Source organism: Eulemur rufifrons, chromosome 28 (assembly GCF_041146395.1).
Source record: "Eulemur rufifrons isolate Redbay chromosome 28, OSU_ERuf_1, whole genome shotgun sequence".
Taxonomy (NCBI): Eukaryota; Metazoa; Chordata; class Mammalia; order Primates; family Lemuridae; genus Eulemur; species Eulemur rufifrons.
In genome coordinates, this window is record NC_091010.1 from 34,660,001 (window position 1) to 34,678,239 (window position 18,239).

Here is an 18,239-nt window from a genome sequence, read left to right on the forward strand (position 1 = left end):
CGACTTAATGTGGAAGAGCCTCATCTTAATGAAATATTTATATACTAATTGAAATGTGTTTGTGTAGTCAATTTATAGTTCTGGGAATTAAGGTTACAAAACATATTTTAGAAATCTAGTGTGTATATATGTGCATATATATATGTGTATATATATACACATATACATATATATATTTCTACAATGAGAATTAGAAGGTCTTTTGGAAAGCAAACCTATAAAATGATAAATTTCAGCACATATATTTTCTTAAATCTGTGAACTAAAGACAGTTGTGAGGGAAAAGGTTAAGTTTCTTTTGATTTCAGAGGAGCTTGGCTCAATCTCTACCCTGCCAATGACTAGATAGGAAATCCTGGGCCAGTATATATAACTCCTTGAGTCCTAGTATCCATATGTTAAAAGTAGGAATTTATTCATAAAAAATAAATAGTTACTACTTGTAAGCACTGGAAGTTTAGCTGTGAACAACACAAAGTCCCTGTAGCCATGGAGCTTACATTCCACTGCACAAAAATGTTATCTAAAATAACAATATTAATAAATTAATATATTAATATAATATGATGTTAGTGATAACTGCAATAAAGACAAATAAATGGGGAGAAAGTCATGTGACTATGGGGAAGGGAGACAGAGAGAGACCTCAAGATATGAAAACCGAGAGGTAGGAGCATGTTTGTCATATTAAGATATAGAATGTAGAAAATGACTTATAGGACCTCATAGGTCACTTGGAAGATTTTATGTTTTATTCTGTGTAAGATGGAGAGTCCTTAGAACTGTCTTCCCAGTATTGTAGCCAGTAACTACTCTAAGAATTTATTTAGTTATGTAGTCTTTCTTAGATGAGGTATTCTAAAATTATGTTTGAGTATTTCCAATCACATACCAATTTTCTCTGAGTATACTTAGCATAAATATACACTTGCAGTTGGAGAGGATATCAACAGAGAACTGCCATGAACGATCTAAATTTTATTAGATAATGGAGCACAGCCATCCCAATAGTGCAATTTTTGAAAGCAGTGTTTTCTGTAATAGGAATGTAATTGCTATAAAATAAATTGAAAACAATCATAAAAGTAGAACACAAACTTTAAATATAATAATAAAATCTTACTTTCTAATATTCAAGGTATAATTCACTACTCTTTTAAAAAAAGATAGTAATTCAGCTTTATTCAAACAAAGCCTTGGTAATTCATTGTTTTGACACCAAGGGAATTTATTTGCTATTTTTTGAAATATTCAATTTTGGGGTTTATTTTGGTAGAGAAAGAGAAGTAACTTTCTCTATTCGATATAAAAATTACTTATTTTTAACTATTTAGGTTATAAGAAGCCATAGTTACTTTTTATTTTATTTTATTTTATTTTTGAGGCAGAATCTTGCTCTGCTGCCCTGACTAGCTCACAGCAACCTCAAACTCCTGGGCTCAAGTGGTCCTCCTGCCTCAGCTTCCCGAGTATCTGGGCCTACAGGTGCGCATCACCACACCTGTCTAATTTTTTCTATCTTTAGTAGAGATGGCGTTCTCACTCTTGTTCAGGCTGGTTTCAAACTCCTGAGCTCAAGCGATCCTCCTGCCTGGGCATCCCAAAGCACTAGGATTACAGGTGTGAGCCACCGCGCCTGGCTGGAAGGCATAGTTCTTACATGGTTGAACACAGCTCAGTATATAATTACATTTTTACAAGCTAGTTTTTTTTTTTATATTGATCCTCCTGCACATTGTAGTAGTAAATGTTTAATTCTTTGAAGTGTAGAAAAGTGGACAGATTTAAAATATAGTTAGTGTTTAGGGTCATATGACAGGATTTTTAATTATTCTCAGTGCTTTAGTATTGAACCAACAACACAGAAGAGAGAAGGTTATAAATATGGTGCTTCGTGAGTGTCACTTTTGTTAGTTCCATTTTTGAGAGTTAAAATGTTTCATTTTACATGAATTATTATTTGAAGGAATGTTATATTAGCTCAATATAAATAAAATTTTTTACATTAAGAATTAACTCTGTCAAATGGATTAAATTCACAGTAATTAGTGTTTTGTCTCTGATAATATCTTTCACATATATTAAGGTAAATTCCTTTTGATTTTTTATAAGTTAAATTTTCCAAATTTGTATATCTTTTTCTATAAGCAGAATTAACCAAAAGCAAATTTCTTACAAAGTAGATTTTACCTTTTCTTTTTTGAGACAAACTCTCATTCTGTTACGCCACCTAGAGTGCAGTGGCATCATCATAGCTCACTGAAACTGGAAACTCCTGGGCTCAAGGGATCTTCTTGCCTCAGCCTCCTGAGTAGCTGAGACTACAGGCACGTGCTGCCATGCCTGGCTAATTTTTCTATTTTTTGTAAAGAAGGAGTCTTGCTCTTGCTCAGGCTGTTCTCAAACTATTGACCTTCTGCGGTGCACCCACATCAGCCTCCCAAAGTGATGGAATTACAGGCATAAGCCACTGTGCCAGGCCAGATTTTACTTTTTTGTAAGTTTCCATTGTACATTGGTTTGATAAGGAGTCCAGTAGGTTTGTTTCTTATTTTAATGGTTATAATAAGCATCATTCATTAGTTAACAAATTTCTGAATGCTTGTAGTCAAAACTATACCATCTTCTGTTTGGAAAAAATAAAAAAAGTGAGAAAGAAAATAAATCAATTTTCTCAGCTAATACTTGCCATCTGATAGATGTGCTGTGGAAAATAATTTGTGTCTTTTCCCATAATTTCTTAGCAACATAGGAACCTAAGGCATGAAACAATAATAATTCCACAAGAAAATGTTGAAAAAACTTTAAAGACATTGGCCTAGGCAAAGAATTTATGAAGACTCCCAAAGCAGTCATAGCAGCAACAAAAATAAATAAATGGGACCTGATTAAATGAAAAAAGCTTCTGCACAGCCAAGGAAACTATCACGAGAGCAAACAACCTACAGAATGTGAGAAAATATTCGCATGCTACATATCTGATAAAGGGCTGATAACTAGAATCTATATAGACCTCAGGAAAATTAACAAGAAAAAAATCAAACAATCCCATTAAACAGTGGACAAAGGACATGAACAGAAACTTTTCAAAAGAAGACAGACTAATGGCCAACAAACATATGAAAAAATGCTCAACATCTCTGATCATCAGGGAAATGCAAATCAAAACCACAATGAGATATCACTTAACTCTAGTGAGAATGGCTTTTATCAAAAAGTCCCAAAACAACAAATGTTGGTGTGGATGCAGAGAGATAGGAACACTCATACACTGCTGGTGGGACTGCAAACTGGTACAACCTCTATTGAAAGTAATATGGAGATATCAAAGAACTAAAAATAGAACTACCATTTGATCTACCAATCCCACTACTGGGTATTTACCCAAATGAAAAAAAGACATTCTATAGAAGAGACACCTGCACTTGAATGTTTATAGCAGCACAATTCACAATTGCAAAGATGTGGAAACAAACCAAGTGCCCATCCAGCACATGGGTGGATTAATAAAATGCAGTATATGTATACCATGGAGTACTACTCAACCATAAAAAATAATGAATTAATACCTCTTCTATTAACCTGGATGGAACTGTAGACCATTTTTCTAAGTGAAGTATCACAAGAATGCAAAAACAAACACCACATGTACTCACCATCAAATTGTTATTAACTGATCAAGTGCACATTTAGTAGTAACATTCATCAGGTGTCAGGCAGGTGGGGGGGGGAGGAGGTGAGTATATTCCCACCTGATGGATGTGGTGTGCACTGTCCGGGGGATGGACATTCTTGAAGTTCTGACTCAGGTGGGGCAAAGGCAACATATGTAACCTGAAAATTTGTACCCCCGAAATATCCTGAAAAAAAAAAAAGGATGAGGTTTGAAAAGTCAGAATCAATATTCTTTCTACATTTATTTATTTATTTATTTATTTGCTTTTTGGGTATCCAACTCTGGAAACAATGAAAATAAATCCAAAAGTAAACAAACAACTGAACAAACAAAACAGTTCCTATAATTCCATAGAGAACATTTTCCTTTTGCTTTTAGGTTTTAAAAAAGTTTGAAATCTTTGAACTATTGTTGTTTTCAGACAGAGATAACTGGAGTCATCATATACTAAAAATATGTTTTAGTGGAGATCAATTTAAAAAACTAATTTTTCAGTTTTAAATCAAAAATAGACATTCTTACCTTGTCTTTGCCCTGCAAAAATAGTAGAAATATAGAAAAGTCAAGAATTTGGGGGGCATATACTTTAAGAAAATAGCATGATTGAAGTATAGATTGAGACAGATTGAAGAAAAAAGTTATTTTTTTATGATATCAGTGGGTTTGTCATATATGAATTTTATAATCTTGAGATATGTTCCTTATATGCCTAATTTGTGATGAAAGGGTGCTGGCTTTTGTCGAATGCTTTTTCTGCATCTATTGAGGTGATCATATGGTCTTCGTTTTAGCTTCTGTTTATGTGGTCAATCACATTTATTGGTTTACATATGTTGAACCATCCCTGCATCCCTGTAATAAAGCCCACTTGGTCATGGTGGAATATTTTTTTGATTTGCTGTTGAATTCAGTTGGCTAGTATTTTATTGAGGATTTTTGCATCTATATTCCTAAGGGATATTGGTCTATAGTTTTCTTTTTTTCTTATGCCCTTTCCTTGCTTTGGTTTCAAAGTGGTACTGGCTTTGTGGAATGAGTTGGGGAGGATTTCCCCCCTTCTCAGTGTTATGGAATAATTTCTGCAGTATGGGTACCAGCTGTTCTTCGTAGGTCTGGTAAAATTTGGCTGTGAATCCATTTGATCTGGGGATTTTTTGTTGAAAGATGTTTTATTACCAGTTCAATCTCATTGCTTGTTATTGGTCTTTTCAGGAGTTCTATTTCTTCCTGATTGAGTCTTGGGAGGTTGTGTTTCCAGGAATTTGTCTTTCCTCTATATTTTTGAGTTTGTGCACATAGAGATTTTCACAGTATTCACAGATGATCATTTGTATCTCTGTGGTATCAGTTGTAATATCTCCTTTATCATTTCTGATTGAATTTATTTGGAGCCTTTCTCTTTTATTCCAGGTTAATCAATTTTGTTTATCTTTTCAAAGAACCAACTTTTTATTTCATTGATTCTTTGTATTTTGTTTGTTTGTTTCCATATCATTTTGCTCTGCTCAAACCTTAGGTATTTCTTTTCTTCTGCCGGCTTTGGGTTTGGTTTGCTCTTCCTTTTCTAGTTCCTTGAGATGTGTTATAAGAATATTAATTTGTGATCTTTCTGTGTTTTTGATGTAGGCATTTAAGACTATGAATTTTCCCCTTAGGAATGCTTTTGTTAAATCCCATGGATTTTGATAGCTTGTGTTCCCTTTGTCGTTCAGATTGAGGAATCTTTTGATTTCCATCTTAATTTCATTTTTGACCCAATAATCATTCAGTAGTGAGTTGTTTAATTTCCATGACTTTGGGTAGAGTTGAGTGTTTCTCTTGGAGTTGGTTTCTAGTTTTATTACACTGTGGTCTGAGAAGATACATGGTCTGATTAGTTTTTTTAAATTTGTTGAGACATGTTTTGTGGTGTAAGATACAATCAATCTTGGAGAATGTTCCATGTGCTAATGAGAAGAATGTATATTCAGTAGTTTTTAGGTAAAATAGAATGATGGTAATAGAAATAGAGAATAGAATGATGATGAGGAAAGGAGATGGTAATTTGTTGTTCAATGGGTATAAAGTTATAGTTATACAAGATGAATTATAGTTATACAAGATCTGCTATAAAATGTAGTGCCTACAGTTAACAATAAGTCATTGTATACTCAAAAATGTGTTCAGAGGGTAGATGTCATATTAATTTTTCATACCAAAAAAAGAAAAGCAAACAAAAAGCAAAGGGACACAAGGAAACTTTGAAAGTTATGGATATGTTCATTACCTTGATTTGGATGATAGTAACACAAGTGTATGCATTTATCCAAACTCACTAAATCACGTACATTAATTATGTGCATTTTTATATACCAGTTATACCTCAATAAAGCTGGGGGAAAAGAAAGATTGTGGAAGAAAATCAAACAGAGCATTATTAGCATAAATTTTTATTAGAAAATGCAAGACATGGGAGGGCATGATGGAAGTCTCCCAAGGATGTTGGGAAAAGAGAGCAGAATGTTTTATGGAACTTCAGCGGAAGGGGATGGCTGAAATCCAACTAGTTTTGAGAACAGAAGAATTGTTTTTATGTATTAATAGTCATTGTTTGGGTAGTTTGGGTAATCAAGAGAAGCACAGAGGAACAGATAGATGCCAAAGGCAGGTGAGAAGGAACACCTGTGGGAACCAGGACATGTGCAGGCCACAATGGAAAATTCCCCATTCTTCGGGGTTTATATGGCATTCAAGAAATACTTCTCTCCTTATTATTTTTATCATTTTTGCATTAGAATGCATTTTCTCCACATTATAGACCTAAAGCATCATGAAACAGTATATAGTACCAAGTGGTGATGGATTATTTCCACTTTTCTTCAAGCATTAGCCAGCTTTAATAATATTTTTTAGAATACTGTCATTATAACACCATCACCATGAAAACTTTTCCTCAAATACATCACTGGACATTACAAGGAAACAATTCAGAAGGTTCAAGGTATCTGAGACAAAGCATAGAAGGGATCTTTGCCCCGTATTCAATGGAAAAGATGATAGGAAAAAAAAAAAAAAAACAGCTTGAACTCTGAAAAGATTTGCCCTCTCTTAAAACCATCTATGTCTAGATATACACTTCAAGGAAGATGATAAAGCATTCTAAATTGGTCTGTAAGCTTTAGTCTCTCCTTTATGTTTTTTTAAACAAAGAATGATCTATAAAAATTGACCTACTTTAAAATAAGGAACCACAAAAAGCCAGCATCTATCTAGGTCAACCTATAATTAATGTAAGTTTGTGTTCAGTTAAGTATTGTGTTTCTTGGTTTATTTTATAAGGTTTATACTACTTGTAAATGGGCACATATTTAGGCACAATAGTGATCCATATCATAGAACTTGATTTTATGGTTCCTATATGGCTAATATATCACATAATTCATATATGGATTAAGTTGCTTCTTCTCTTCCTCCAAATTATTGAGTAAGCTGAGCATTTAATAAATCTTTCATCTACATAAACTCTTTGCTAACTAGTTTTCCTGATTCTACTCTTGGCTCCCCCTTCAGCCTATTCTCAATATACTGGCCAGTATGCTTTTAAATATTAGATCATATTACTTCAATATTTAAAACCCAGCAATGGATCTTTATTTCATTCAGAACAAAAGGTAATAAATGCCCTTACAATTCTGAAAGTCCTCATGTGATCTCCTCTAGCCACACACTCTATCAGGCCGTCGGCACAGCTAGCAATTCCCTTTTCCTAGAACACTCTTTCCTAGAATATCCATATTATACATTGTCCCCTAAAGTTTTTGCTCAAATAACAATTTCTCAATGGTGCTTTTTTCTGAACACTCTTACTAATTTTATTGTTTCATTATCCATTCTTTGTCTTACCCAGTTAGAATGAAAATTCTATAATGTAAGAGATCTTTGTTCACTGATATATTCTATGTGTCTGGAATAGTGTCTGGCCCATAATGGGCATTCAGTAATTATTTGTTGAATGAATGAATGAAAAATTTCCTACTTAACACCCATCTGAGTATTGCTGTAATTTTATTAGATAGCTATTAGTCCAATTAATTTTCTACATATTTCAAACTATGAAAATATAGATTTATATGAAGCTTTTTTCTTAAAGAAATTAGAGAAAAGTAAATAGGGAGTTAAAGAGTTGTTTAAAAAATATGATTATATTGTTTTTATTATTCTCATTAAAAAAATTCAAGCAACATAATATATAAAAAAGAAAATTGTAAAAAAGTAAACTGAAAATTATACCACCTGGACCTAAGCATTATGTAAACATTGTTATAGACATCTGTGTTTATATGTTTGTGTGTGTGTATGTATGTACAATATAGATATTACAGTAAGAATTGCAAATCTCTCTCTCTATATATATATATACATACACACACGTATATATGTATGTGTATATATGCATGTAATGAAATCTGTATACATATATGTAATGAAAACACAGGTAGAAAATGTTTAGTATTTAGATATAGATAAGTGGAAAGATGGATTTTACAAAATACGTTCTCATTTAAAAAGTATTAAATTTAGTTATATATATTTATTTAAAAAAGACAGGAGAAATTCAAATTATGACACATTTGTCTTCATCATAAAATACATTTTATCCCAAAATATGTCTAAAAGTTTACAAAAAAAATATTCAGGGATAAGAAATTGTTGCATGCTTTAAATGGCATAATTTATTTTTAGACTTCTTTGATTTATGATTCCCTGCTACCATAAAGTAATTAGTAGTCATATTTGGTTTTTTTTCTTTTTTTTTTTTTTTTTGAAGACAGAGTTTCACTCTGTTGCCCAGGCTAGAGTGCCATGGCGTCAATCTAGCTCACAGCAACCTCAAACTCCTGAACTCCTGGGCTCAAGCAATCCTCCTGCCTCAGCCTCCCAAGTAGCTAGGACTACTGGCATGCGCCACCATGCCTGGCTAGTTTTTTCTATATATTTTTAGTTGTTCAGCTAATTTATTTCTACTTTTAGTAGAGACGGGTGTCTCGCTCTTGCTCAGGCTGGTCTCGAACTCCTGACCTCGAGCTACCCGCCCACCTTGGCCTCTCAGCATGCTAGGATTACAGGCATGAGCCACCGCGCCCAGCCCAAGTAGTCATATTTCATTCCACATCTAAGTTTTAGTCACATATGAGTCTGCAGTATTGTACTGAAATATAGAAAAAGACAAAGGTTCAATAGACATGTTTCTTCATTATAGGATAGCACAAAGTTAATTTATGCATACAGGAAGGATATCCTTGGAACATACCAAATCAATGCCTAAATGCACTGGAGAAGTCATAAATTGTTAAACTGAAGTATTGGAACAGATAGCCACCTACCTACTGTGTTGTATTTAATTATGTACTCAACATTTGTTTACTTTTTGATTTGTGAACTAATAATACTAGTGAGAAATATGCTTTCTTAATAATTCCACAAATTAATTATTAGTAAATGTCTTGAATGAATTAGAGGCAAGAAGGAAATTTATTAATTCAAACATTTAAGCCAAATAAATATTAATAAAAATAATAGTCGTTTTAATGGAATAGTTACTATGTGCTAACAACTGTGCAAAGATTTGTGTTGAAACTTTCGTTCATTTAATACACACACAATCCTATGTGGTAGATGATGTCCTCATTTCACATTTTAGGAAACTTAGACTTTGAAAGCTTAAAATTACTTGTCTAAGGTTATGCAATTGATAAATAAAGGAATTGAAAACTGAAGCCAAACCTCTGTGCTCTTCAATGCTATATTATTACTGTGTGTGCCTCCTACAAAATGTCAAGAGGATAATGTGGTTTGACTCTGAGGCCTTTATTTTTGTTAAGTGAGCATGAGCCTCTCAGGAGAATCCTAAAACACAGGCTGAATGATGTTAGGCCAGGCCTATGTCTCCCAGTACATCCATTCTCTTCAGTTTCCCAGAGAGGCTGCGTTCAATTATTGACTGATATTTGCTGAGTGCATTTAGTCCTTTTTTCCACATCATCTTTTCTTTATTCTTCAAGGATCTCATCAGAAAAGAAACTGTAAGGCAGAGAGACTAGTGGGCATGGGTTAGTGAAAGAAATAGAAAAGAATGAATAGTACTTCAGCAAGACAGCCTTCATCTGTGCTGGTGTATAAAAACTTAAAAACATACAACCAAATGAAACATGTCACTGTCATTGGCAGTGTCCCCTGACATGCACGGGTATAGCCATTTCCTCCAAAGTTTAGTGTTGTCATTGTTCTTGTAACAAAGGCAAACCTAGCACATACCAGATTCTTAAGGCAACATATTTTTCATAGAGCAGAAAATGGATCAATTTTGGCATGTGAAGCAAAAGTTATTTTCTGTTGTGTCAAAGAACTTTAGAATATATTACCCTTTATCCCCCAAAATACCTCAAAGTGTGGACTCCAAAAGGAGCATGGAAGCTATAAATAAATTTTAAAATATTTTTCATGTATAGTTTACATAAATTAAAATTGATTTACTTACATTTAAATTTCTGTGAAAATTTAATAATATGCATTCTAGGGTTAATAATATAAAGTTTTTAATAAGGAACAGGACATTACCATCTGGAGAAACACAGAAAACAAATATTTATATGGTAATAATTTGTACTTTCAATTGAAATCCAGTTATATGATTAGAAAAAATATATTTTCCAGATATTAGTTCACATTCTTTGTTTTTATTGAATATTACTGATTGTATACAATATGATATAACTTTTAAGTTGTTTGTATTCACCTATATAGCGTCTGAAATTTGTATGCCATATTTTTGTCTTTTACCTAGTAAACCTGCCATTGCAAAATATCTCTACATCTCCCCTTGCTATAATGCTCTAAGTATTTTTATACCCATAGGAAAACAGGCATCCTTGTCCTACACCTTAGCATCTAGCTATGTGGCATGTATCACAAACTCTGATGGAAGGTGTAATTTATGACAACTGTATGAAGTCAAGAGTTCTCAGACTCCATGAGTCCTATAAAGCATAGACAGCTTTATTTGTATGGTGTATTTAGCATGTCCCATGAGCCACATAAAAGCTCAAATGGTATCATAAATTCAAAAAGTCTAAACTTAAATAGGACATGGTTGATGACCTTTTTCTACCTTATTCAGCTTCCAGGATCATTGGGAGCGAAATACTGAAAAAATACAGAGAAGTTTTTTCAAGGGTTTATATTCAGTAAACATTAAGAAAGACCAGGCTGTCATCATTTTTCATTTACTAAATGTCATTTCAAGTTGAAGGTGATTTTTTTTTTTTTTTTTTTTTTTTTTTTTTGTCCAGCAAGCCTGTCAAAATGTCACGTTTGTACTTTGTTTGATGTATAGGATTTTGGACCGCTATGTTCAGGAGCAAATTCCTGGTGCCAAGGTTGTGGTGGAGTCCATTGGTGCTCGCCGGCATGGAGATGCCTTTTCCCTAGAAGATTACACCAAATGTGACTTGACTGTCTATGCAATTGACCCCCAAACCAACAGAGCCATTGACAGAAATGAGCTATTTAAGTAAGTACTTTTTGTGGTCTGTTAACAGCTCTCTGGTTACGATAGCACCCACAGATAATTCTGACTTACGGCTTTAAGTACTTAAAGTTTAAAACCCACCAAATTGTTGCTGAAAATGAAATGTAAGCAAAAAGTCTAAGACAATACCTAGGTCCTCATGCCTGAAAGTTTTCAGGTCCAAGCGTGGACTACAGTGGCTGCAGAGGGGCTGTTGTTATGGGTGTCGTAGGTAGGGCCTGTTACACTCATGAGCAAGGAACAGCTCCCTGAGATCCGCTTAAAACTCCCCACTCTTGCTCCAGGGCCCTGGCTATTTGGGAGAAAAGCACAGGTTCTGAAAACGGCAGTTTGCCTGCAACAGTTTCAGCGGGCTTGCATTCTCATAGGTCTATTGAATCAGCAAAAACTAGTATTTGATTTTTCCCTTGACTTAAAGGTGGTTAGGGAATAATCTGCCCCATTTAAGTCCATGCCACTTGTGATATTTCATTCTGGTATGAACCTAAATATTTGAGTTATAAATCCTAAAGAAATGCAGAATCTTAAACAAAATACCGTTACGCATTTTCCCTTGGAGATTATTCTAGCACACTTTAATCCTTTTTTTAATCTATTAAAAGTTTTTGCTTTGCTATAGTGACCCCTAGTGTCTACCAGGTTCTTGGAATGAAACTATCTAAATGAAATACATTGGATATATAATAATATGTATATATTTTAGATAGTTTATATGCATCTGTACATATACATACACACATATATTAATACATGCCAAATTCATAATTTCAGAACTTAGTTTTCCTTTGTCTATACATTCTAAACAGTATGTAAATATATTCACACACAAATTTACATATATATCCATATATGTGTGTACATTTTATTTAGTAAATATGTATTTATTCATTTTTATTAAAACCCATAAATTCTTAAAATTCTTAATTTAGTTTTATTTAAATCTGTTCGTCAACAAAATTTCACTGCTCTTATTTTAGCAACAATAGTGACAATATCAACTTAATTTTTTAAAAAGCCACAGTTTTTAAGTATGTGATTCATTGACTTATTTTGAATAAGTATTTGGGATAAATGCAAGACAGTATACTAATTACTGTGGGTAAATACAGTAATAGAGTAATAACTCTCTCTCTCAGCTTTATAATCATCATCTAATGAAGTAAGATTTAGATCTACTTTTATATATTTTATTAATTTAAAAAGTTTATTTAGAAATATACTTTTAAAGTAACTCATGTATTTTTTCTCTTAATTGTCAATATTAACACATCTTTTTTTATTTAAATCTGTCTGCATTCTATGTTTTCTACATACATTGTTTTATTTTTAAATTTGATGATAGATTGAGTTTAGGGTGTTTTTCCTACATGTGAAAATATCTATTTTCTTTAAGATGTTACCCTGGCTTTAAAGAGTGAAATGATTGTGATTATATTTTGAATTGAACTGACAAACATTTTAGGGATAAAATATTTGGAAATAAGCCGTTTGGGTTTCCACTGACACAGTGAAGTACAAAATCAACATTCTTCATTCTAAATAAGTTTATCCAAACTTATATTGTAAAGAATAAATATCTAAATTCAACAGAATAAGTATTGTAGCCAGGAGGGAAGGAGAAGAAAAGAGACTATCTAATAATCAAAATTGCTTAAATTGAGGAGAGGATAGAAGTAGGTATGGAGTATTAAAATTTGGCTTTAGCAGTATTCACCTTGAACTAGTAGCGGAGGATCACTGCTCTGGTTTAAACCCTAGAATTGTTCCTTGAAATGTTTTATAATAAAATTATATATATGTGTGTGTATATATATATATATATATACACACATATGTATGTGTGTGTGTATAAAATACAAGGCTAATAATGCAGCGGTATTAGTACTTATTCAGTAGCATCAAAATTATTGAAATTTAGTTTTTAACATTGAACAAATATACCAGAACATTGAGATTATTGCTAAATGCCCAAGCTAAAGAGTAGGGTTATTTTCTCAATTTCTACTTATCCTAAAATCTAAGCTTCTGAGGATGTCAGAATTCTCAGGCCAGAGAACATAATAATAATAATTACTCCAGGGATTTTAGAGTGACTTCAAAATGGATTTAAAATATCAAAAAAAGCTTGTATAGAAGAGACTAGAATGACTTAATAACTTACTTCATTTGGCAAACTTATTGGTATTTTTATTTTTCTTATTTTTGGTTATCTGAATTGCTTAGACTTCTTTAATAGATATATATTGCTTTTATCTCCTTGTGGTTCTCAACTTACTGGATCCACATTTTTGTTCATTTGTCTTTGTTTTCTTAATTGTTTTTCTTTCTAGAATATTTTCAGACATTATCTCTTCAAATATTTATTACACCCCATTTTCTCTTTTTTCCCTTTCTGAGATTCCAGTTACAATTCTATGTTTCTCATAGCTTTTGGATGATCTGTTCTGGTTCTTCCCCCACCCCCCTACACATAGCCACTAGTTTTTCTTTGTATTTTAGTTTGGATAATTTTTATTGCCCTATTTTCACATTCACTGATTCATCTGTGTTAACCTGTTGATAAGCTCATTGAAGGAATTATTCATCTTACTGTCTTTTAAAATAGAAATTTCTAGCATTTTCATTAGATTCTTTCTTATCACTTCCACAACCATACTGAACTTCGCCATTGCTTCAGGCATGTTTTCTACTTTCTACTAGATTCTGTAATGTATTAATCAGAGTTGTATCAAAGTCCCTGTGTGACAGTTCCAATATCTGGGTTATCTCTGTCTGGTTCTGTTACTTCTTCATTTCCTGAAAACAGGTTGCTTTAATCTAGTGGCCTTTTTGTATCCTCCTTGATTGAGTGCCAGACATAGTGTGGAGGAACAGTAAGAACTGAGAAAAAATAGAGTTTATTCCTGTAAATGAATAGATCTCTTGTAATGAGTAAATCTACTCAGGAGTGACTTTTGGATTTTGTTGTTGCAATTATTACTTTCACTGTGCCACGGCTTCAAATTCTACTCTTGGTGGATTGCTTTCATCTCATTCTTAGAATAGAAGCTGGGGGGCTGTAAGGTTTTCTCTGTCTTCTTGCTCAACCCTCAGCTCTCAGTGTTCCCTACATGCCTGGGCCACAGAAGGGGTTTCTCCCCACACTCCTGTCTCTCCCATGGTATTCTGCTCTTGCCTGTTGCTTGGCTCTGCTCTTACTTTGGGGTTAAGGCATGGGGTAGGGGTTTCAACTGTTCTCCCTGCCTAGCCTGTGTGTTTAAGCCTTGGATGGGCTTTCTCCGTGCATCTTTCCCTCTTCACCATGGCAGCCATACTCTGCTTCATGTTTGTGGTGGGGTGTGGGTGCAAGAGAGACTCCTGCCCCTCCACAATCAGCAGTAGATCTCATCTTTCTTCTGGCACAGGAGCTAAGGCCCAAGAGGACCGCCTGCTCCTCCCTCAGGTGTAGAGGATTTTTGCTTATTCCTCTTTCCCAGAGCAGCGGACCTTTGCCTGCCCTCTAGGGATGGTTACACTTAATTCCCCTCTCTCCACTACTTAAGGCTCTTGTTTCACGTGAGACAAAAGTCTGGGAACTTGCACAGTGGTTTGTGCCCGAGCTCCATCCTTTGCTGATCACTTCCTATTCTTGCACAATGAAGCAGACTTTTCTCTTGTGTGCCGCTTTGTCCCCTGTCTACTTACCAAAGTTCGTGGAAAAAAGTTTGTGAGTGAGTGCAAACCCCCATTGTGTTTGTGGGTCTCTGTTATTATAATCTTACATGTTAGTACACACATAGTTTTTGAACATTTATTAAGATTTTAGCTGACTTCTTATTGTTTGCTTTTACGGCAGCCACTTTTACTTTGTTCTGCCAAAGGTGGAACAATGAATGCATGGTCTCATCTCACCCTGGAGGTAATTGTCACTCTTGGGAATCTGGTTTTTTACCTGCATTGTGACCTCAGCTCAAGAAAACTTATGATTTTAGTATAACCTGACTTTTTTTTTTTTTTTTTTTTTTGGTCATTAGCCACATTCTCTTGTGTCTTCTGCATTCAAAACGGAAACAAATCATATTACTTTAAAATAAAAATTAATTACATTTTTAAAAATAAGCAAATACAATTTTAGCTTATTCACCTTTCTTATGTGTCCAGTCTTTTTAATGACAGTATGTCCAGATGGTAAATGAGTGATGGAGAAGGTAGAGAAAAAAATGTATACTCTACAAACTGCCTTTAAAAACACACTTACACTTTAGGATTTGACTACAAAGCTCTGATAGAACATCTATTTCCTAAGTCCAGGAAAAAAAAAACATAAAAATTCATAATACTGAAAATCCAAATCAATGATAAACTAATTATTAAAATCCAGTTAAAATAAATGTGGGATTGTATAGAGAAAAATTTTGGTAGTCGAGTCATGATTTGTTTCATTAAACAGAACAACCTTATCCTTTGGAGTAAATGTGGGTAGATGTGTAAACCATTGCCTGGTGTGTCAACCCTGTTTCACAGACCTAAACTGTGTACCTATGACAGAAATAGGCAGCTGTTCTTTTACTGTATAGGTGTGGGGTTTTGTGAAGTATAGAATACATTCTCCTGTTCACCCTCCACTTCTTTCTTTCTACATCCCTATGTACACTGCAACATTAAAGTCATCATCATCAAGGTAATCAATCAAGGTATGACACAGGGTAGACAGGTGGTTACACAGTGTACTCTGAAAGTTGTGTTTTATACCAGTTAATGGAGGCAGAAATATATGTTTGCATGTGCTCCATCAGTTGAGAAAATCAGAAGATACGATGTTGGTTTAGAAACTTATCTCAGGATAATACAGCAGTAATCAATTAAAGTTGGCTACATATTATGAAGGGACCTGTGCACCTCACCCTTAGACATACAAAAGCTTTGCATATAGCAACTACGTATACTGTAGATGAAAATAAAGAGAAAAATCACATTTCTTCATTGATGTTGAATCTGGACAGATCTATCTCTTTTCTAGCATAAGTAAACAGAAGTAAAATGAGATCAGTAATTAATACTGAAAAACAGATAAAATCCTGATGATTCAAAGGTAGAATGTATAACTCTGGAAATACTCTCCTACAGAAATTATTGGAACACAGTTTAACATTTTCAGTAGAAAGCAAGATAGTATGGGTTAGTAAAACGGTGTGTATTATCTTCTTCATATATATATATATGGCCTGATTCCTTCCTATATTTCTGGCAAAAATAAACCTCCCTTTTTTCTTGTGAGAACTGACCCTCTCTAAGACAGTGGTAGTCTTTAATCAAGTGCCTCTCCCTCAGGCCAACCAGAGTGTAGTAGTTCTCCCTTATCCACGGTTTTGCTTTCTGCTGTTTTGATTACCTGTGGTACAGTACAATAATTTGTTTTGAGAGAAAGAGATATTCCATAACTTTTATTACAGTGTATTGTTATAATTGTTCTATTTTATTATAATTTATTGTTGTTTATCTTTGTGCCTAATTTATAAATTAAACTTTTTTTTTTATCAACTGTATGTACAGTATAGAAAAAAAAATCATGGTATATATAGGGTCCAGTACTATTCTCAGTTTCAAGCACTCAGCGGGGTCTTGTAATGTATCCCTCTGGGAGGAGGGGGCGCTCCTGTATGCCATTCCTCTGCTCACACTGACTAGGCGTGTGTTAGCGCACATTCCAGTGAGGCCAGTTAGATTCCTTCTTCAAGGATTGACTTGACTTGGATGTTAGGACACAAGGGAGTTCTTACTCCTGAAATTAGAAAAAGTATTAAACAAAATCCTGAAGGTTCTCAGGGCCAACATTTTACCTCACAGAAACAATCTCCTAAAATCAATGGAGCACACAGATTCAACCTTGCCTGAAAGGGGAAGACATCTGAAAATTAAATTAACAGCATGAAGTATTTAATATACATAAAAACTCATACACTATTAAGGAAAGGAAAAAAGTTTAAAAAAGGAGATAAAGTATATTTACAGGACAAACTGATAATTACAGATATTTCTGAGGTAAAAAATGTAGTATTTTTTACTATAGCAGAAAAAAAAAAAAACCTGAAAATATAATTAAAGAGTTCATTATGTTACAGGCAAAATAAATGAAAAGGTGGTCATGTTTCCTTCAGTAATATCTGAATATGTTTAAAAATTATTCAAACAGAAATAAAAATGACTTACTCATAACGAAAAATAATAACTAAGCACTACACGTCTCATTTACATGATAAAATGCCAAAAAGCAATGGAACCAAATTCACTGTATTTTAAGGAAAAATGTTATGAATCAAGAATTTTTACCTAGGCAAATTGCTTTAAATGTAACAACTTTAAAAGAATATTCTTTCTTTTCCTTAAAAGAAAGATATTCTAGTTCAGGTGTGGGTTCAAAAGTTATCCACTCTGCTAGTAAAACAATTACTTATGACATCACTTAAATATAAAAATAAGCCAAAATAAATATCTAAATAAGGGGAGTTGTTATAGTTTAATGAGACTAACAAATCTTCCATTAGGTGGTTTGGACATGAAATGCAGAAATCCAATAGAATTGTGATCTGTCAAGTGAATTCTACATGGCTGGGGTACACTTTTCCCTGCAATTAATGGTCCTCCTCTGATTCTGCTTTTTCCCAGTTTTAATAACATATTTCTTGTCAAACAATTCTTAATCTATACTTAATTTAGAAATCTCTTCCTTTGTCTGATCAGCAATTCAAACAAAAAAGTTTTACTATTCTATTCTAGTACTTGTTAAAATTGCTAAACCTTCATTATGTTTTTTAACATGACTAAAAATGATCAAGGAAAATTGCTATAAAAAGTACATTTTGAATATATAAAAGCATATTTGTAGGAAAGCAGCATCCTAACTGCCTTGTGATGTATATGAATATTTAGATAAAAAAGTATGTAGCTTTAAAACCAAAATTGAATTATCTGGGCCACTGGGTTTCTTAAATTGGATGACTAATAAACTGCCCAGTG

The 18,239-nt window shown here is 33.5% G+C and overlaps 1 protein-coding gene across 17 annotated transcripts in view; it reads left to right on the top strand.

Moving 5' to 3' along the window:
- PCDH15 (protocadherin related 15) overlaps positions 1-18,239 on the top strand; it is a 635,722-nt gene that overhangs the window by 591,829 nt on the left and 25,654 nt on the right. For all 17 annotated transcript variants that reach the window (XM_069460690.1, XM_069460691.1, XM_069460687.1 and 14 more), the window contains one exon: positions 11,049-11,225. In XM_069460690.1, the coding sequence (XP_069316791.1) occupies positions 11,049-11,225 (177 nt within the window). The remainder of the gene's footprint in view (positions 1-11,048; positions 11,226-18,239) is intronic.